At 28.0% G+C, this 22,408-nt stretch overlaps 4 protein-coding genes and 1 long non-coding RNA gene across 6 annotated transcripts; 1 reads left to right on the forward strand and 4 right to left on the reverse strand.

Annotated features, from left to right (window-relative positions):
• Nucleotides 1–223: 223 nt before the first annotated feature.
• LOC141535830 (angiotensin-converting enzyme) lies at nt 224–5,509 on the reverse strand. 2 transcript variants are annotated; one of them, XM_074255978.1, is made up of 10 exons: nt 4,819–5,509; nt 4,560–4,744; nt 3,917–4,054; nt 3,000–3,158; nt 2,361–2,908; nt 1,755–1,907; nt 1,068–1,368; nt 702–985; nt 427–611; nt 224–365 (listed from the first exon to the last, which is right to left on the reverse strand). In XM_074255978.1, the coding sequence occupies exons 3-10, from the start codon at nt 3,971–3,973 to the stop codon at nt 271–273; spliced, it is 1,782 nt and encodes a 593-aa protein (XP_074112079.1). In that variant the 5' UTR covers nt 3,974–4,054; nt 4,560–4,744; nt 4,819–5,509; the 3' UTR covers nt 224–270. The 2 variants fall into 2 exon arrangements, with proteins under 2 accessions (XP_074112079.1, XP_074112078.1); XM_074255977.1 differs by lacking the exons at nt 4,560–4,744; nt 4,819–5,509 and adding an exon at nt 4,165–4,524.
• Nucleotides 5,510–5,650: 141 nt separating this feature from the next.
• LOC141535832 (cilia- and flagella-associated protein 263-like) lies at nt 5,651–7,815 on the reverse strand. Its single transcript, XM_074255980.1, has 5 exons — nt 7,676–7,815; nt 7,475–7,597; nt 6,853–7,069; nt 6,112–6,778; nt 5,651–5,976 (listed from the first exon to the last, which is right to left on the reverse strand). The coding sequence occupies exons 1-5, from the start codon at nt 7,755–7,757 to the stop codon at nt 5,797–5,799; spliced, it is 1,269 nt and encodes a 422-aa protein (XP_074112081.1). The 5' UTR covers nt 7,758–7,815; the 3' UTR covers nt 5,651–5,796.
• Nucleotides 7,816–7,976: 161 nt separating this feature from the next.
• Nucleotides 7,977–9,677, reverse strand: LOC141535834 (fas apoptotic inhibitory molecule 1). Its single transcript, XM_074255983.1, has 3 exons — nt 9,094–9,677; nt 8,403–8,578; nt 7,977–8,160 (listed from the first exon to the last, which is right to left on the reverse strand). The coding sequence occupies exons 1-3, from the start codon at nt 9,302–9,304 to the stop codon at nt 7,990–7,992; spliced, it is 558 nt and encodes a 185-aa protein (XP_074112084.1). The 5' UTR covers nt 9,305–9,677; the 3' UTR covers nt 7,977–7,989.
• Nucleotides 9,678–10,429: 752 nt separating this feature from the next.
• Nucleotides 10,430–18,268, reverse strand: LOC141535672 (uncharacterized). Its single transcript, XM_074255739.1, has 11 exons — nt 18,004–18,268; nt 17,757–17,932; nt 16,614–17,417; nt 16,183–16,530; nt 16,006–16,106; nt 15,730–15,919; nt 15,461–15,581; nt 15,061–15,208; nt 14,010–14,983; nt 11,772–12,907; nt 10,430–11,310 (listed from the first exon to the last, which is right to left on the reverse strand). Exons 3-11 carry the CDS (start codon nt 17,344–17,346, stop codon nt 11,147–11,149), a joined length of 3,915 nt encoding a protein of 1,304 aa, XP_074111840.1. The 5' UTR covers nt 17,347–17,417; nt 17,757–17,932; nt 18,004–18,268; the 3' UTR covers nt 10,430–11,146.
• On the forward strand, nt 18,075–21,087 carry LOC141535673 (uncharacterized). The gene is made up of 2 exons (XR_012480629.1): nt 18,075–18,192; nt 18,263–21,087. It is a non-coding gene; the product is annotated as an uncharacterized LOC141535673 (long non-coding RNA).
• The last annotated feature ends 1,321 nt before the right edge of the window (nt 21,088–22,408 follow it).

The following is a 22,408-nucleotide window of genomic DNA, read 5'->3' on the forward strand; positions in this document are numbered from 1 at the left end:
CTAAAAAATATTTTTAAAAAATTGCATTTATAGTCTTTTAAAAAATTTTATATGTGAAATTTTTCTTTCAATTTTTTAAATAAAACAAAAAAATCTAAAAATTATAAGATCTCTGCTAATTTCAGTTTCATTATTTTAAATTTCAATACCTTTTTTATTCATATAAATTTATAAACTGTAAAAATTAATCTGCAATAAGTTATCAATAAATATCTTCACTTGTACTATAAAAGCGGCTGTTATGTACAAAATTTAAAGCCAATTAATTTGTCATCCCACTAGACAAATAATTAGAGGAATTAATAAGCTCAGTGACCAAGCTTTTACATTTTCTTCTGAGCTTCTGTACCAGTGAGCGAATAGCGCTGAAAAAAAAAATTAATCTTCAGAATTAAAAAATATTTTTTACATTTTTTATAAACTTACAAGTGTCATCTTGGCTAGTAATCCATCCAATGATCGGTTCAATTTCATTTTGTCGTTGGAGCCATTTGAATAAAGGTTCAAAGTATCTCAACATAGGACCAACATCAATTCGGTCCATCTTTCCTCTGGTCATTAGTTGAACGATTTCATGCCAATTTCTTGAAGATCCTTGAGACAATATTTCTCTGCAAGAAAAATAATTAAATTAAATATTAATTAATTTTAAACAAAATTTATTTATTTATTTATTTATAATTTATAGGATAAATAATTACGAGAGTAATCGACCGGCTTCCTGTGACCGATAAATGTCACACAAGTGCAATTCACCAACGTGACCTGATATGTCACACAGAGACTCAAATAATTGAAATTGCAAAACAGCTCCGACGAAATATTTCGTGTAAGGAATATCAGCTGGAATGTGATACTTAGCACCAGGATCAAAGTCACGCTCGAGTCTTGGTAAAGGTGGGACAATTCCTTGGTACTGGAGCCGTAATTCCCACCAGCGAGTTGTCATATCTGCTACTCCATCGCTGAATACCCGCCACCTCCACTAGAATATTTTTGATTAATATTTCTAATTATAATTGTGATGATCAGCTTTAATTATTGAGCAAATAAAATACTTGACCCACTTGATCAATGATGTAAGCGAAGGGTAAATAAACTACTTTACGCAGCGCCATGAGCATCAGAAAATTAATGTTGCTCTCGTAGTCTTCAGTTGAATTATTGTACAAGCCTATTCTCTGGAAGTGTCGTGGGTTCATTACTGAGAGCTCTATCGCGTCGCTGATTGCTTCATGGAACCCTGGAAGAGCTTCATTGCGGAAAATAAATGGCTGGTCTTTGTACTGGAGGTAGTATTGGATGTGGCTCATTTCGTGATGGGTTGACAGCAAATCTTCCATTGTTACTTTTGTACACTGCTTGATTCTGGAGAGAAAATTTAATTTAGGAATCTGGAGAGAGTTTTAAAAAGTACCAATGATTGCTAGATTGAGAGAAAAAAATTATTTGGAAAAAAATAAGCAATTTTGTAATAAGAAATTAATTTTTTTTTAATTTTAAACAATTTTATTTTTTAACTGAAGAAATAAAAATTTTTTTCACAGTAATTTTTTTGAAAAAAATGTTTCTTGTTTAAAAAAAAAAATTCTAGATAGACAACTTGCAAATTTTCAGCAAAAAATTTTTTTTTCTTAATTTAGAAAAATTTTTTTTAAAAAAGTTACTGTGAGAAAAATTTTTATTTCTTCAGCTAAGAAATAAAATTTTTTAAAAAGTCAGAGTGATTTATAAATTACTAATAAATAATTTACCTGTAATCTATCTTATTACAAAAATCCCAAGCACTAGCAGTACATTTAACTTCTCGGTCAATAGGTTTTTCAAACATTGAAAATCTCCAAAATTCTGGAGGAGTTGGTTTCATTCCAAGTGAGGTAAAAAAATCTTCTGCTACTTGAAACATTCTAAAGTATAAATAAATAAATAAATAAATTCAAAAATAAATTAAAATAATATTAAATTTAACATGATACTAAAATTAGCCGACGTTCAACAATTTTTGATTTTTTTTTTAATTAATTTAATTAGAAGAAAAAAAAAAATTAAATTTTCTACATGTGAAATTTTTTCTTTTAATTTTTTAAAAATTATTTTTCAATAAAATAAATTTTTAAATGTCGGCTAATTTAATTTTTATAATTTAAAAAACACTTAACAATTTTTTCAGATTTCTATAACAGTAAAATTATATTGAAAAAAAGTTTTTTTAAAAATTGCACTTGTAGAAATTAAAAAAAAAAAATTACAAGTGCAAATTTTTTAAATTTCTGATTTAAAAATGTCTGGTTTTAAAAACTAAAAAAATTTTCAGGTCTGTTAATTTTAATATCATAAATAAAAATAAATAATTAAAACACCTCAATGGAGTAAATCCTTGAATAATCATTTCCAGAGTAACATCAAATCGTCTAGCTCCAGCAAAAGGTTCCACCAAATCGTAAATTCCTTCCCAGTTTTGCGCCCACATATTTCCCAGCAGATGGACAGGCAAAGGACCATCAGGTCTGAGTTTATCACCGTACCTGTCAATCAACCTGGTCCTGACATAGGTGAAGAGATTTTTATACAGCGGATTTATCGAGGAAATAACTTCTGCAATATTCTGCTGAAAGTAATCATCTTCAAAGGCCTCACGCATCTGGTCGCCTGCGTCAGTGAACCCGTTGAGTCTTGCAGCTTGGTTGGCCAGTTGAACATACCTCATGTACTTATTTTTTAAAGGAGGTCCAACAGCTTCGTGCCAAGCGCGCCAGTAGTGAAGTAATTCTTCATAATCTCGAGACTGGGCCATTATTTTTGAAACTTCTGCAGTCATGTCCATGTCACAAGTGATCCCTGTTTTTTTGTACGGACAAAGTCGGGCTCTGCTGTGCAGCTCTTTCATCTCGACTATTAAGTGATGAATCTAAAGAAGAAATAATTTTATTATTATTTTTTTTTATGCAAAAAACGATCTAATAATTTTTATTTGAATTTTAAATTACTGGAATAATTACTTCATTAAATTTGTCCTGAGTCAACGCATTTCTTCCTTTCATAGTAATCATTTTTAATTGTCTTCGCGCTAATGGATCAGGTACTCTAGTCCATGCAAAGTTAACTGCTTTACGCCATGACGATCTTTCAAATTTTAACTTTGTTGTTTGCTCTTCCAACTGTAAAATTTTTAATATTTAATTTTTTATTTTGACTATTTATTTTCTGGTTAAAACAAATATAATTGATAATTTTTTTTTAAAGAAGAAATTCAAAAGTATTTTAAACATTCTAAAGTATTAAAAAAAATTAAAATTTATTTTTTAATTAATTCTTTTAAGTTAATAAGAGTTAAAAAAATTTATTTTTGTTTATTTTTTAAGAGAAATTAAACAAAAAAAAATATAAAATATATAATTTATATTATTTTAATTTAATTTAAAATAATATAAAAATTAAAAATTTTAAATCTAGTAAAGAGTGAAATTAAAAATAATATAAAAAACAATTCTTACTGTTGTACAATGTTAAATAAATTTATCTATTAAGAAGAAAATATTTTTTTTTAATATCTATAAGTTGAATTTTTTAGAAATTTTTTTTTTAATAATTTATTTGAAAAAAAAAAAAAATTCTAAAAATTGTCAGCTTATTTTAATATTACAAAATTTAGTTAGTCGTTCTAAAAATTAAAAAAAAATTTTTTTCTATTGAAAAAATTATTCCAAAAAAATTTAATTTGTAAAAACTTGAAGTACAATTTTTTAGCTCTAATTTAATAATAAAAAAAAAAAAAAAAAAAAAAAAAAAAAAAAAAAAACGTTGGGTAATTTTAGTATTAAAAATTTTTCAAAATTATTTTTAATAGTATAAAATTTAAATAAAAAAATTCCTTTGATTTATTTACAATAATTAAAAAAAAAAAAAAAATTCTTACCATTTTTCTACGATTTACATCAGTAACATTAGTAGCAAAATTCCACTGAGCTGTCATAACTTTATTACAAACCGCAGAAGCTTCTTGATCATACTCCCGTAAAAATTGTAAAGCTTCGCCTAAATTAAGATTGAGACCCTGAAGACAAATTAAAAAATAAAACTACAAATGACTTTTTCTAAACAATGTGTACACAACTAACCGACTCGTGAAATTTTAGGATAAAAAATATTTAAAATAAAATTTACCTCCAGGTAACGGGCATGACAATTCCCGAGAAAAAGTACACTAGCCACAGAGAATAAAATAAATCTAATCATTTTTTATGTATTTTAATGAAAATCTATTACATTGTCAACAGGAGGAGTTATTATTCACCAATTACAGAGGATAGCAACCGCGTATTGATTTATCATTCAGTCATTAGCAAACTGAAGGTTTTAGGATATCTTCAATTAATTTTACTGTCGTACAGTAAGAAAGATTCTTCTTGTATGCTGGTAAAATTAAAACTGAAGAACAGAATCGTCCAAGATGCTAGCTATAATTTAAACGAACAAATCTAGAGGAAGGGACAGGCATCATCGAAGCGTGAAGCGTGACTGCAACTAACGCACCATGGCACGAGCCAAAATCTATTTACCTTGTTTATTTCTTCCCTGCATTAGACATACGATAACTATGCACGTTATCTTCTTTAGAATCCTCAATAACGGGACATTAGGTTTCCCTTTTTTGACCTCAAAATCCTCCTTGTGTGGATAATTACCCGATTTTCCTTTCAACGGTACATTACCAAGATTCTGGATACTCAAGAGTATCAAGTACCTGAAAATTAATTATTTTAAAATAAATTACAAGTAGTTATTTATAAATAAATTGCGATATGATCGACTAGATACTTCTTGATGTCTATTTCCTGTGGGATCTTCCGCTCACAATGGACATCGCCAGCTCTTTATTACTTAAGTCTTGGACACATTGTCAATGCAATTTGTGACGGTGGAATATTGTGATAATAGCTACCGTTGGGATAATTGCATTATCCTCTTGTTACAATCATTGTTCATTGTTGAAATAAACAGAGTATGTTAAGGCAAACAGAAATTATAAGTAAATAGAAGAATATTCTTCGTAATCATTCGAATATTTTTGGACATGTTCGTAAATTTCAGAGAAATTTATTTATCCTTATAATGCGAATTTTTTAATATTTTTAGAAAATATCATTAATTAATAAGTTTGAAATTACAGCAATTATAAATTTAAAAAAATTATGAAAAATTTCAATTTTTACTGTCTCTCCCTGCGATAACTATTGAATGAGATAACTTACTAAGTTGCTGTAAATTTTATCTGAAAGCTCATTGAATAAGCTTTAATTTACATAGCTTTAAAATTTTCTAGATCAATAAGTTTCAAAGTTACAGCAGTTTAAAAGTTTAAAAATTTTGGAAAATTGTCAATATTAATAATTCTTGGCGCTATGACTATTTATTTTTATAACTTATTAAATTCTTACAAACTCCATCGAAAAGCTTATTAAATAGGCTCTTATTAATCTATCTATAGATTTAAAAAAAAAATAATTTTATATTTTCTGATCCATTTGATGAAATTTAATCTTAGCATTAGTTCTTACATTTTATTATATATTAATTTATTTATGTATTTTCTATGCGTTAGTCTTTATATTATCAGCATGATTTTATTTTAATAGAAAATCTACTTCCATTTCAGTTGCCAAATGGCACTTTTTTTATTTTATATTCATTGCTTGTAGTTATAAATTTATCAACAAGTGTATAAAGTGTTATTTAATAAAGGCACCTACTTAATTTATCATTATTATTATTACTATAAATAAATAAAATAAAATTCTAATTAATTGCTTTGATTGAATCGGTGTTGGCTTTAATAGACTGCAAGCGTGATTGACGTTTTTTAAAGGCACGTAATGTAGATTTTTGAATGTGTTTATGTCTCTCGATGCGTTTGTAAGTTTTCTTCATTTCTTCTAGCTCTAACTGCACCCGGATGAAATCAATTACATCTGGCATCTGTAATTAAATAAATAAATAATTAATATTTTTTCTCAATAATTAATAGCTTCAAAGCTAAACAAAATTTTTATTCAAAACAATTTTAAAAGTATTATTTTATAAAATTTTCAAAGCTCAAAAAAAATTTTTTACCTTACAACCATCAAGTGCTTTAGTAATTTCAACAATCTGTTGGTCCATTTGCTGGATATGCAACTGGGACAATTCCAAATCCTTTTTCAACTTTTCAATTTGATTTTTCTTCACATCAATTTCTTTGAGAGTATTTTTCAAGCTCGCCTGCTGCTCAGTCAACTGTTCTTTGCAATTACTCAGCTCAATATTATATCTTCCAGTTATTTTCTTCAACTGACCTAGCTGGCGATTTTTATCATCAATTTTCTTCAAGTACTCTTCATTCTCAATAGCCAGAGCCTGGAAATCAATCAAATGAAGCGTCTCACCAAGTTCTTCCCGCTGACGCAATTGCAGCCTAGCTTTTTTAATCTGGCTTTTGATCGTCAAGCTTTTCAATCTCAGCTTGTCAATCACGCGGTCTACAGCCTTCGTCCAGGTCTCCATGTATCTCAAAAATTTATCTGCTGATATTTTACCAGTCTTGTCAGCTTCTTTTTTAACGACATGAATCTCCAACTGTTCTCTCGCTTTATCAATATCTCGTATCCGCAGCTCGATTTCTTCCAGCTCGGCAGTAAAATTAGACTTTTTTCTAGTAATTTGTTTCTCACAAGCCACCAATTGCTTTTTCATTTCGTCTATCTCCTTGTTCGCCATTTCAATCCGATGCGACAGCGTGATGCTACATTAAATATGCAAAGCGAGTTAGTTGAAATGTGAGACACATGTGGAGAGACACATAATCATGCTACTCACCGCAGACCTTTGGGTGATGGATTCGTCGTGAGTATTGATGCAAATCCACGGCTACCGCTGAAAGTTCTTATACTGCTGCTACTGGTTGGTGATACAGGTGAACTTGCTTTTGTTAAGCTTATTCCTGTAGTACTGTCGACACTTGATTGTATTCGCGGTGATGATTGTGTCATTTGGGATGATATTATTTTTGCTGTTTCTAGTACTTGAGTCATTGCTAGAAAAAAAAAAAAAAAAAATATTAATTTTAGAGAAGAAATAAATAATGAATTTTATTAAATTGCACTGTATTTTCTTAAATATTGAAGTTTTTAGAGATATAAGCTCATCCCGATGTTACACTCATCAAGAGCTTTCATTTGAGTACCCACATCAATTTTTTATATATTTTTCATATATACATATATATATATAATATATATAAATATATGAAAAATTGATGTGGGTACTCAAATAAAAGCTCTTGATGAGTGCAATGTCAGGGTGAGCTTATATCTTTAAAAATGTCAATAGTTCACAAGATACAAGGTCATTTCTTAATTATGTATCTAGAGATAGAGTATTTTACAAAACAAAAATTTTTTAAAAAAATCTAAATTTATTATTTAATAAAAAAACTTACTTTGTAAAGATTGAGGATCATGATGAGCTAGATACCGTTCAAAGACATCATTTTCCAAGCTTAATATCCTATTAGTCCGTATTGATAACTCTAGACATGATTTCAATTCTTCATCAGTTATATCTAAAAATAAAGAAAAAAAGAATAAATAACCAAGTAACTTAATAAATCAAAAAATCCTTAAATTTCAATTATAACTACCATCGTAATGAGGTTCTTCTTCAATACCAAAGGTAGTTCGTGATGTAAAGCTCAGACCGCTGGCTCTTTTAATCGATGACATTGTCAATAATTAAAATTTTCAGCTTGCAATCAATAGTCAATAGAGTTATAAATAAAGTTCAGATATATAAAATTGACAGTGAATGCTGATTGTTAGATATGTTCAAGTCTATTTATTTATTTATTTATTTATTTGTGTTTAATTAAATGGCACTTTTGGAATAAAAAATTTCAAGAATGTAATTATTGATTTATCAATTGTCAATTATATTTTATATTATTTATTTATTTATTTATTGAGTCAAATGGTCAGAGAGCATGCCTTTTTCCAAAACTTCATTTCCGTCGACATAAAGAATATATTTAATACCAACGCTGTGTTGCTGAGAACTGTAAGATCTTATGACAGCTGATGTACCTTCAATATTAAAAAGCATTTCTGCTCCGTCGTTGACAAATTGATTCTATAAAAAAAAAAAAAAAATTAAATTAAAATTATTAAATAAATTTTAATGAAACTAAAATTAGCAGACACTTGACAATTTTTTTTTATTTTTTCTTGAAAAATTGTATTTATAATTTTTTAAAGTTTACAAAGAATAAAATTTTTCTTACTATAATTTATTTGTTAAAAAATTTTTAAAAAATTATCAGATGTCTTAAAATTTTAGTAATATTAATTTAAATCTAATTAATAATTTTATACTTCAACTTCTATTTCTTCTCCATTCATCCAGACTGAAAGTGAATTTTTATCCAATATAATTTTATATTTTTTGTCACCAATTTTAGCAATCCATGTCTCAAGAATTTTTGACTGCGCTTGAATAAATTTAGTGAAAGTTTTGCCATTGACCCAAAGTGAGTAAGAGTATTTTAAACCTGAAATGAAATTATAAATAAAATACATAAATAAATTAATATATAATAAAATGTAAGAACTAATGCTAAGATTAAATTTCATCAAATGGATCAGAAAATATAAAATTATTTTTTTTTTAAATCTATAGATAGATTAATAAGAGCCTATTTAATAAGCTTTTCGATGGAGTTTGTAAGAATTTAATAAGTTATAAAAATAAATAGTCATAGCGCCAAGAATTATTAATATTGACAATTTTCCAAAATTTTTAAACTTTTAAACTGCTGTAACTTTGAAACTTATTGATCTAGAAAATTTTAAAGCTATGTAAATTAAAGCTTATTCAATGAGCTTTCAGATAAAATTTACAGCAACTTAGTAAGTTATCTCATTCAATAGTTATCGCAGGGAGAGACAGTAAAAATTGAAATTTTTCATAATTTTTTTAAATTTATAATTGCTGTAATTTCAAACTTTTTAATTAATGGTATTTTCTAAATATTAAATTTATTGAAAATTAAAAAAATAACAATACCTGGGATCGGATCCACACGTATTGTGAATTTGGTATTACCGTACATGAATTCTTCATCGCCGACTAAACGAAACATCCACTCTCGGTTGATAATTGTCTTTCCATTGACACGGACTACTCGTTTACCAGATGCAGTACCGTGTTCGAATTCTACCACACGATTTCCATCATGCAGAGGAACGATCCACCGAGCTGTTGGTTCATTCGGCATGTCCGCAAATTTTACATGACATTTACATTAAAAGAAAATTTTCCAGAGCTCAAATTACATTATTAGTACATGAAAATTTTTTTAGAGCTCAAGTTACATTAATTTCATAAAGTTTCTTGGCAACTGAGTTCTTTAAGACGTAGTACGCTGAATAATGCTTTGATATTGATTTAACGATTTTATAAATGGAAAAGTAGTTGCTGCAATTATACAGTAGCACATGCGTACGTTTGATATTTACGTCATCCTTGTATTATTTAACAAGTTTAGGTCTCATCAGGGTTACTAATTTTCCAACAAAAATTATCAATCATAATCATTAATTCAAACGAAACAAATTATTAATTACTATGGTTAAAAATAAATATTTATAGTTTACATTATATTTCTATTATTAATTCTTAAAAATATAAAATAAAGAAGATTATTATTAATTATTATTAATTACTAATTTAAGAATAATTGATAAAAATATCGCGAATTAATTTATTAAATTTTAATTAGTTAAAAAACGTACATTACTATTTATTTATTTGTACATATAAATAACCATCTTGACAAATTGATGATTTTTTTTATTTAACAATTAAAAATTATAATTATTAATTATTATTTATCATATATATTAAAAATGAACGATACAAAGCTAATAACTAATATTATAATCATTATTTTAATTAATTAATTAAAAAAAAAGTTATTTTTTTTATTACTCTGTGAATAATAATTATGTAAATAAATTGCATCATATTTTAATTAATAAATCTGTTTAACCAGAAAAAAAAAAAAACCAATGTTTTACAAAAACTATCAACTTATACTAACAAAAATATAATTCAGCAAGCAATCTACGGTTATTTTATTTTATTAGTTAATTATGTATTGTTTGATTTTAAAGTTTAATCCCTGTATCAGAATTATAAAAAAAAAAATATCTTTTAAGTAACAAATAATTATCTGTTATTTTTTTAATAAATTTTATAAAATTATAGTAATACAAATTTAATTGATTTAACGCTGCAGTATTTCATTAAAAATTCATTTTACATTATTTAATTATTAATGAAGAAATATATCTATATTTTATTATTATTATTATTATTATTATTATTATTATTATTATTATTATTATGCGTAGATTTAAAAAAAATAATTTAAATCTTATCATAATAATTATTTACGAAAATAATAAACGACCCAGATGTTAGTCGTGTTAAATTTATTTGCAGCGTAAATATATATATATATGATATTTTTTTATATAAAGTTAATTTTTAAGAAAATAAGAAATTCAACTTATTAATCATTTATACAACATAGTCATAATGCTGAAAAATCTTAACTAATTAATCTTAATATCATGAATTGATAAATTGTTTTACTATTATTGGTAGAGACAGTTATCTTGTCTGTCGAAAATTTTTTTCAGCATCTAATTATTTTTTTAACACATCAGCGAAAATTATTTCGCACCAATTTGAGCATCAACTTTCCAACATTAATTTTTTTTAAACAAAATATCAATTTTTTAATATTTTTTTTTTTGTTGAATTTTATAATTGAAAAAATTATTTACATTGCCAAATCTTATGTAATACAAAAAAAAATAAATTTATTTTTCTTTCGATAAAAAAATATTTCAAATCGTAATAATTTATAATAACTGACGTACTGGAAAGTCAGAGTGATATTAAAGCGTCTCATTATTAGTGCATGTCCTTAACGATTTAAAATGGCTTTTATTCGGTGTCGCATCATCCTTTATTACATACCTCGCGTATTATTAAAAGAGGACGTGCATCAAAAAATTATGCGATCATACAATTCATATTATTTAGCCGATTACTGTGATGCAGAGTCTGAAATACTCTGTCTCCAGGTGGCATGGAAAGGAATCATTAATATTTTCACTCGTGTCTTCGGTAGTGCAGCCGCAAGGAGTTTCTTCAATTGGGGTAGAGGTAGAATGTCTACTTGTGGATTTGTAGAATTCGACGATTTTTCTTCTGAAAAATTTTAAATTATATAATGTAATTTTTCTTTTTTTTTTCGCGCACTTGTTTGAAATTACAATTAAAAAAAATTTTTTTTTAATTTCTAAATATGATAGTATTAATTTATTTTTATTTGAAAATTATTTTTATTTAAAAAAAAAAATAAAGTTAGATATTTTTTGTGTTATTCAAAAATTTTGTGAGCTGAATAAATTTTATATTAATGCATATAATAATTTCTGTGTAAAAAAATGATTTTTTTTTTTTTTTTTTTTTTTTTTTTTTTTTTTTTTTCGAGCTCCGGAACCAGAATGATTTCTTAATCCTCTAAATTAAAATACATGAAAGTCTTGAAGTTCGTCAAAGGTCGAAACTCGCAAAAAACGGGCCACGATTCATTATTGGTTAAAATTTAGGCGCGCGCGTAGCGCGCTATTCAAATTTCTAGTTTCTTATAAAATCAAATAAGTTACCTTTAGTCAAACTCTGGGCTTCATCAAGATCTTCAATTAGCGATAAACAAGGAACCGGTTTCAACACCGGAATAGAATCTCCAGACACTTGTTTGTCCATTTGATTGCATTGATCGACAAACAATTGAGTGACTCTGAGAAGTTCAAGCGTGACACCCCATACAAAATACGTGAGGCTGTTGGATAATTCGCAAACACCTCCTAGGACCATATTATTCGACGTAGCTGACTGGGAAATGTACGTCGGAATGATGAGTAACCTTTTGATATTTTTGCAATTGGCCAAGTGTTTATCAAAACCATTCTTTACATCAAAGTTTACCAACTCGAGTTGATGCAATTTTTCAAGCTTAGCAACGCCTTTCAGTATATCGAAAGTACAACAGCTGCCTTGTCCTTTTTCGAGTCTCAGCCGCTCGAGCTTGGTGAGTTTGCACAGGACCGATGTTCCGAACTTTGACGGGAAATCAGAGCACTCACCCAGTTCAAGTGACTCAAGATTAGCAAGAGACCCTAAAATTTCTATTTTCTTCTTGCCGAGTTCTTTCACCGACGTCAGACTCAAGTGCGATAGCTGAGAGAGATTTTGGAGTGGTGTTAAATCTCCGTACAATGACATACCAGTGATAGCTTTGAGTCTCAGCTCTTGACATGATTTTAAATTGTCAATATTGTTCAAGTTTAGCCAGTCGCATTTTATTGACATTGCGGTGAGCACTTGCAACTGGGGACAGGCTTTTATTACTTCTTCAACAACCATTACGGGACAGCGACACAGCTCCAGTTTAACCAGAGTCTTTACATTGGGAATTACTGCGACAAATTTCTCCCAAATACTGTCAGACTCAGCAGCTACAAGCATCTTACGCAGGTCAAGGTGTTGGGTTCCGTGCCTCTGTAATGTTGCTACCAGTCCATCCCAATCAGTCACCTGGCTGTTCTTCATACGCACTGTTTTCCATAGCGATGGATGCACCGCGATGTCGCGCCACATTTTACATACTCGCGCAGCGCGCAATAATTCTTGCACTTTTAGATATTGAAAGACTCGTGTTAGTGCATTGTAGCCTGAACAGACTGTCGCCATGAAGTACTGCCTCTGATCCACTTCCACCATGGGCACGACGGCTTTTTTTCTGCAATTTAAATTAAATAATTATTAATATTTTATAAAATTATTTAAAATACAAGACTGGAAAAAATAAAGCAGAAAATTTAATAATTTTTTGGTAAATAGTTTCAAGTGGGGTCAACCATTTTAATAAAAATAAAAAAAATTAAAAAAAAAAAAGTTGATTAAAATTGACAAAAATTTTTTTGTCTAAATTTTTTCCAGCCGTGCAATTTTATTTATCATTGTAATTATTTTTTCGGTCACTGTATGAAAATAAATAGAATAAGGAAGAGGAAATTGAAATGGGAGAGGAATAATCGCGAAGGAACGCACTAAACAAAGTTATTTTTTAATTAAATTTGTGTTCTCGCTCGCACATGCCTTTATATCTGCAAATATAAAAAAGTAAAAATGAATTAGATTTTTTTTTTTTTTAATCTGAAGCACTTAATAAATATTTTACTTCTTGTAGCATTAATGTAAATGCATTTTTAATTCTTTCTTCGTCATAAATAAATATTTTAAATAAAATAAAAATAAAAGTACATTACGTTGATACTACAAGAGTTTGAATAATAAATTTCAGAATTCAATTCTAAAAAAATTTTAACTAATAATTATTTGTATAATTGTGTTGCCACTTTTCGAAGCTAAGGCAGTGTGCTTCTCAGGAAAAAATCAAATTCATTTTAGCGGTAGGACGTTTTTATATTTCCAATTACAAAGCAAACATATGCTCTGCCAAACACAAAACTATAAATCGATACTGCCATTCTAATACGTCGTATTCCACATTTAGAAAATTTTAAATAGTAATTAAACTATTTGACCTTTAAAATTTTAATACGACTTGCATAATATTGTTATGATTCAATTTTTCAAAAAAAGTCAATTTGTCAAATTTTGTGGCATACGACGTATTAGAATGGCAGTACCGAAATTGTAAAAAAGAGGAATTGTAAAAAGATAATAAAATAAAATAAAATAAAAAAAAAAAAAAACCACAAACTATTTAAAAAAAAAAAAAAAAAAAAATCTGGTTCAGTAAAAGTATAATAAAGCAACTGCCGAAACCTCATAAAGGAAAGATATGTAAAAAATATAAATTTCAAACCTCAACTTACTTATCCACCTCCACCTGAGTTCTATCGACACTCTCTTTGTCAATATTCTCCTCAATTTTTTTTTCACTTAAATTCTCTTTGCCCTTTTGCTCAGATACTTCCATCGCATCGAAATTTTCTCTCGACCCATCGAACTCAGCTTCCCTTATCTGTTCGTCAGAAGTATTTGGCTCGTCTACATCCATCCTTTCAGCCATTTCTACACTTGACTTGAGTATTTTTTCCTCAATCATTTCAAGAATTTTTTCATTACTCATTTTCTCAACTTTCTCATCAGTGTTGACAATTTCATTCAGATTTTCCTTAGACATCTCTTCCTGTTCTTTACTTACAGCAGGTTCTTTTACTTCTTGAACGACTGGTATTGTTTCACGCGTCTCTTCTCCAAGATTAGCAGTACCATCCGTCTTAGCCTGATCACCAGAATTCCGTCTCTGGTCAGGATCAATAACAGCAGCATCCCTGCTCTTATCATTACTCAAATTTCTAATTTCTTCTCTGGAATAATTAACCATCGTCTCTTTAAGAACTCTAGGCTCTCTGTTCTCTAAATCTCGTGGATAATTTATTGAATTAATTCTATCATTATCGTCAATCATAGACAACCTATTAGGTGCTCTGGGCCTGATTGCCGGTTGAACAGACCCAGCGTTATTTTTAGGCACAACGATAAATTTTTTTCCATTAACAATTGCGATATTTTGAGCTGGCTTAGGCTCCGAGCCATCTTGCCTTTGCATGGAATCTCTATTCGAGTACCACGCAGCAGTGTTTAATTTATTCGTCGAAAATGAATCTCGAGAGTTTTTGGAGTAATTATCAGGTTTTAAATTCTTTGGAGCTTTTAAAGGTGATTGTCGATCAATTGCTGGGAAGAGTGACTTGGCAGTCTCTGTCCCAATCATACTGATTGGTATTAAAGGCGGTGGTGTAATTGTCACTTTTCTACTTTCTTCATTGTCTTGCCGGCAGTTCTAAAAGCATTTTAAATATTACATTCCTCGTTTATTTATTATTTTTTTTTTTTTTTTGGATTCATCAATCAAGTTACCTTGCAAACATAATCTTCAGTGACGGAATTCTCAGCGTGACCTACGCACTCGGGATGATACAGACAGAGGCAGACGCGGCATTGGAGACTCGGTATCAGGCCCATACTCATGGCACACCGAATACTGCACGGTTCCTGAAGCTTCGTCCTGTAAACGTGCGTTGGTAGGGGATGGGATCGAGAGAACAATAGATTAAGCAAAAAGATAAGAAGGGCGAGAGTTTTTTTTTTTATTTTTTTTTAATGGGATTGGTATGAGGTGTCATCAATTGTTATTAGTTTTTCATAAAGTCGGTTTAGGTGGTTTAATTATTTATGCTAGTAACTATGCTAGTGGTATCATATGTATGAATATGAAGAAACTATGAAAATAAAATAAGCTGAAAGAGATGTTACTTACTTTAATGAGCGTTTTGATTTGTATGGCGACGCTTTTTCGGTTCCACCTTGCGTACGTCTTGTAATGCTTGATGAATTTGTCCACGTGTGAACATCTGTCTCTTTAGGCGGTGATATCTCTTCTGTAAAATTAAATAGTTGATAAATATCAATACATTTAAATTTTAAATCTGAATTTTTGATGGAACTCGCTTAATGGCTTTGCTGTAGGGTTCAGTGTATTGTTTAAAATAAAATATTTTTGTTATTTTTAAATAAACAATATCTTACTTTTTTGTGCTCCTCTTTTTACAGGAACCTTAACTTTAAGTCCAGGAGTACTTGTTTTAATAGGCAAAGCTTTAGCCAGAGTTTTAGCAGCAGGTAATGGTGAAGTTTTTCCACTAAGTCTTTTCGGAACGGGAACTCTTTTTCCAGTTACAACTTTCTTTGCTGAACCTGCATTAACTGGTGTGCTTGCCTGTAAAAATTATTTTTAAAAAATAAGTTCAAAATTTATAACCGTAATTAATAAAAATTAAAATTAAAAATAAAAAAAAAACATACTGCAGTAGGTTCATCTTTAATTATTTCACACTGAGGGTCGTTAATACCCGTGGGTTCCTTGGTGAATATGAAATTATCTATCGTTAGTTCTTCCGTACTCACTGTAAAAAAATTCAATTATTAAAACAAAATAAAATCAATCTTAATAAAATTTTCTATTGCCGAACAAATACTCACGGAATTCAGCGACTTCTCTTAAGCTTCGAACCCTTTTGCCTTTTGGTGTGTAATAAGAAACTTCAATAGTCTTTTTCGCCGGATCACTCTCGTTTTTGTACACAAGTTCGCGTTTCCATCCATACTTGAAAGGCTCTTTGTACTCCGGTTGAGTAACATCAGAAGGAACTTTAACTTTGGGGACTATACTCAGTGCCGGTGAAGCGTGAGAATTCCGCATACCTCTTCTGGCGACAGGAGTCTTGGCAGACGGCGGAGACTTTCCAGACGCGTTATTTTTAACCGCAGCAATAATGGCTATTTCTCCAGACTGGTCTATTTTTTCCGCTTTCTTTTTACCCTTGGTTTCTAAAAAAAAAAAAAAAAAAAAATTGTATGAATTTAAAAAAAATTAATGAATTTTTCATTAATTAAATAATTAATAAATTTACCTGTCGGTGGATCTTCAGCTTTCAATTCACTCTTTTTCGGCGGTACCTTGGACAGCGAGAGTTTCTGTCGCTTAGCCGGTGGTTGAGGCGTAGAAACCTCAGCTTCTGCTTGGGCAATCAACCTCTTGAGTATCTCAACAGCAGGATTTGGTTTTAAAAATTCACTGCTATCAAACCCCAAGAAATCCTCAGAATCATCAGAAGAATGATTATCAGGCTCTGACAACTTTCTTTTTTGATTACGCGTTCTGCTGGAGGAATTAGTATTGACCACTGACGAATCCTGGGGCTCGCTCTCGACGGTGCTCGTCGAATTGGCTTTTACTTTTCTAAGTTTTCGTTTACTCACAGGAGTTACTATACTTTTTTTACTTACACTAACTCCCTTAACATCACCATTAACCTCTTTGTCTTGATCGTCCATTTTATTACTATCGTGTGCTGCACTGTTTGATTCTTTTATCGAAACCACTTCGTCTGACACTAATTTATCACCAACTTTATCTTTGACATCTTTTTTACCGTCTATTGCATCAGATTGCTGGGTGGTGTCCTGATCTAGGTCCTGGTTCTCCTTGACATTGTCAGCATCCTCCTTGCCTTTGCTCTTGAAATCCTTAGTGTTGACGTCGCCGGTTATCGTAGACTTACATACGTCTGCTCCTGGGTCTGGCGAATGGTCACGCGTCACCTCGGCATTCCCGCCATTTACATCGGCAGCCACGACATCCATCGCGTGCTCCGTTGCTTTATCCTTTTTTTGCCTTTTGTTTCAATATCAAACCCTCAAGCACTTTTTTTTCACTAAAAAAAAATATTTACGGAGTTACTAACCTCACTTTAATAAATAAATTTTTTAATAAAATTAATTACAGGTTAATAATTGCTAATTACACACAATATAATAATACTGAAGTTAGCGGTCAGCTGTCAATTTAAAAAAATTTTTTAACAAATTAATTACAATAAAAAAATGCTTCTAAAAATTGTCATTTGTAATTTTTATTCATTTTCACATGTGAAACTTTTTATTAAAATTTTTTTTTTTTAATAATTTAATTGCTACAAAATTCGAATAAATTTTTGATATCTGTCAACTTCAGTGTTATATAAGATAAAAAAAAAATAAAAAATTGTACTTACAAAAGTAAAATATTATATTGTGCAGCTACAAGTTACCAATTTAGTGGTTATTCCCACAGTCTAATAGCAGTTGTTATTTCCGTAGTAAGAGCTCCGCTCAAGTTCACAGTTGTCCAATAAAATACCGTCATAGCCACGGTTTCACAAAATAATATTTACCACCTTCACCTCAGAGCCTGAGAATACAAAAAAGTAAATAAATAAAAATAATATTTTAAAAGTTATATACGTTACAATAGACACGCACTATTGAAATAAAGTTCGCCGATCGAGATTATGAATGTATGTATTATATGTAGGTATATTAAAACATATACTAATAAGCATGCCCAGTATGGCTTCAGCGGGTACGAGTATGCTTATGCTCATCAAAATGTAGCGTCTTTACCAAGAAAACCGGAAGTCAAACCGCTGAGTTGTTATTTGTCTAATAATTGTAAGTTATCAATTGTTATTAGACATGTTTTGTTTCGACTGTCAATTGTTTTTATTTTTTATGATTTTAGGCACTTTTTGGGGCACTGCTCAACCACGAGTGTAATTTTATTCTGTGTGTGTTTTTTATGGGCGCTAATTTTACGTATTGAAAAACTACCGTAAATATATAGGCAATTATCTAAAATGGCGGCACTGATATTGCGCGCGTACGTTTAAGGAAGCGCCCTCTAGTGATATTGGAAAAAGCGCGAAATTCAAAAATTTTTTTTTACTCGTTTGAAATTCAAAAAATTTTAATATTTATTTTAAAATTTGCGCGCCTCTGGTGGGAAATATTCGAAGCTCTAAAAATTCAAAAAATTTATTAAAATTCCTACAAGTCCATTTTTTTAATAATTTTTAAAAAAGTAAATATTAAAAATCAAATACGCAATTAAGAGTTTTTTATTTTGTTTTATTTTATTTTATAGAAAATTGTATGGTAAGTACACCAATAATTCAATGGAAAAAAAAAAAAAAATAAATAAATAAAAAAAAAAAAATATTATTGTGATATGAAGTAAAAATGAATGAGTGTTGATCTGAGTGAATAAAAAAAATTCGAGGTCCACAAGTCACCAGTGATTTTCAATCTTCATAGCATAATTAGATTATAAATTACTTCTTAATATTTTTTATAAATTTTTATTATTTTTTTAATTTAAAAAATCCAAAGTGTTATTTAATAATTATTATTATTGATTGTTCGTTAATAAACTATTCACATAATTATACGATGCATTTAAAATAGATGAATTTGTAAAAATGAAAACAACTGTTTGAATAATTAATAATTAATTATCATTAAACACCAGTGAATTTATTTTTTTTAGGCTTGTATAATTAAAAAATATTACTTCCATTATTTTTGAATGATATAATTTACTAAAAATATGGCGGGGAGAGTTGTTAGCTGTGAACATCAAAAAATTGTTGGTAAATTTATTATCATTATTTAAAAAAAAAATAAATAAAATAACAAATTGAAAGCTCTTAATAATTTTAAAATCCTAATAAAAAATAAAGTATATCAATAAAAAATAAATATATATTAAAAAAAAACCATATACCAACAATTTTTTGTTACCAACAAGGATTAAATCGCTAATTAAACAGCGATTATTAATTAATTAATATAATTTAATTATGTATTACATTTAAACACTTTTTAAGAGACGTATTTAATTATTATTATTATTTTTTTTCTTTATAATTATTATAATACATTCAGCGGGTGACTTTAGTAAAAGCGACCTCGATAAAACGACACTGGCTCTACAGATCATATCAGTTTTGTTTTCTTCTTTATTATTTTATTTTATTTAATTATAATTATTTTCAATAATCATTTTATCAATTTTCACTAATTATTATATTCATTATTAATTATAAATATTTTAATTAATTAATTACGTTTTTTTAATTTTTCTTTCACTTTATTATTCACATTAATAATTAATTAATTAATTTATATTTCCTCCCATGAATTACCAAGTACTGTAACTAGGTAAAATCATCAATTAACCGTAAGCCACTGTATCACGATGGAGATAATACATCAATAATCTATAAAATTTTGATTCTTAAAATACACGATATATCGATCAGTCTATGGGTCATCTGTGCATTGATTTATGTAATTTTTTTTTTTTTTCTTTCTTTTTGGTCGCTAACTAAAGTAACATAATTAATTAATTACAATTAGAATTAGAATTACAGTATTACAATTATTAATAACAATGATTGCGTACTAATGAGCTACGAGGCAAACCCAGTAAGCCCCAGGTGTCTCAAGAGCTCAGTAGTATGATATATTGGGTTTATACTGACAATGCTTTACACCAATAAAATAAAATAAAATAAAATAATTATTATTACTAATAATAATTTTAATTAAATAAAATGGACAAATTTACGGTGAGACTTAAATTATTTGTTCGCTGTCTTGCGTAAACACCATATATTTAATTATAATCACCTTAATTAATCGCTTTAATCGAGCGAATTACATAAATTAATAAATTTATTCATTTAATAAATTTACATTAATTATAATTTATAATAAAAATTCGTTCGGATTAATTGCCGAAAGACTAGACACCGATTGTCATTATCTTATTAAAGAAGAAATAATAAACTAGATTTGGCAGGTGAAACGCACTTATTTTCCAATTTGTCTTTGATATATTAATTAATTTAAAAAATTCAGAGATATTTTTTAATATCTCATCAGTTGCATCGTCCCGTTTTTTTTTTCTCTCGGTTACGCGAATAATTTAAAAATAATTTACAATATTAATCATTTTTAAAAATAATTTTGTTAAATTGCTCGATATGTTTTAAATTAACTCTATCGTTTATTTATTTATTTAAATAGTAATTGTCGTAGTAAAATAAAACGTAGTGATGATACTGACGATTAACGAAAATTTAACGATAGATAATACGTTATTATAATACAATATTATTGATTACAGTTATCGTGATAAAAATATTTTTATAACTATAATTATTATAAAGAAAGCTTTAATGACAAATACTCGATTCCACACTACGTTTCTCTTGACCCCCATAATAGTAATAATAATAATAATAATAATAATAATAATATTAATAATATTAATAATGATAATAATAATAATTATAATATTTATACACTCAAATTCATCTAAAAAATAAATTACATTATAATTTGCGCCATTGATTACATAAAAGTTTATAAAAACTTGAATAATATCGATAAATCAATTAAGATTTTGCACAGGACCCATTACAATTAAATCATATATTTTATTTTATTTAATTAGTTTACTTTTATTTATTTTATTAATTAATTTAATTTTTTTGAACAATTCCCGCTAACTCACCGTACCCCGCCTATTAAATTAAATAATATTTAACGTCCCTCACAACCCTCTGGAATTAAACTATCAGAGCATTAAATTTTTTATTTCTTCCCTAATATTGCATGCGCGTGAAAATTATTACAAGATACTGAGGGAACATTATTTATCATTGTTGTATTATTATTTATTACTATAATTTTAATATTATGTTGTAGTTTTGACGTTATATCTTTCGGCTAGACGTAGCACGTACAAGTATTAACGGTCGGATTATTGCGTAAATAACTGGCCGGACATTGCCTTGAGAAAATATTATCATAAAAACTTTTACTATCGTTGATTTGCGTCTGCGTTTTTACACATTTCTCCTAAATACATATACAATTGTCGTCGTGATTTACTTTTTTGTTTTTTTTTTTTTTTTTAATTATTACTTTTTTTATATATTTTAATCACGATGATAATGGAGATTGAGTCGCGAGACTTAAAATTTTTTCTTTTATCTAATTTAATTATCATAATTGGTTAATTTTTTTTTTTATCATTTTTCACTAGAATTTTTTTTTTTTCGCATACACAATTTTCTAATTAATCTCTGCCACGACGACGTCAAATTATTAATTTAAAATTTTAAAAACGCAGTAATTAATTTTATATATTATATTATAATTATAATACACATATTTTTTTTTTTAAATAAAATTCTAAATTACAAGAAAACGTCGAGACAAAAAATAACAAAAAACGAATTGACTTATCAATATAAATTATCGTGCCAGAGACATTTTATTAATAATTTATTTTTTCTAATATTCTGACTCGAGTACAATATATTGTATCAATTGCCATAAATGTATAAAAAAAAATTTATTCCGTCCTATAATTAATTATTTTTTTACTCTCCGTCATCGATACGTAGCACAATAATTATTGTATTTTTTTTTTTTTTTGAGTTATTACAATTAATATCGATATTTAACTACCTAATAATATATACAATTTCAATTTATTTTATTATGTTTATTCACCAAATTGGCACTATTATTCGTTCGTTCTTAAAACTTTTATCCTCAATAATAAAATAATAAATTGCCAGGCACACACACCTTACAATTCTCTCTAACACAATAATTTGCACACACTCATCAAAAAATTAAACTCCATCACCACACAAAATGCATTCAAATCGCATGTCTATCATTTTTTTAATTATTTTATTTATCCATTCATTTATATATATATATATATATATATATATATATATATATATATATATATATATATATATATATATATATATATATATATATATATATATATATATATATA

Source organism: Cotesia typhae, unplaced genomic scaffold, assembly GCF_013202065.1.
Source record: "Cotesia typhae breed Kobodo isofemale line unplaced genomic scaffold, CoteBio_Ctyphae scaffold_152, whole genome shotgun sequence".
NCBI classification, from domain to species: Eukaryota; Metazoa; Arthropoda; class Insecta; order Hymenoptera; family Braconidae; genus Cotesia; species Cotesia typhae.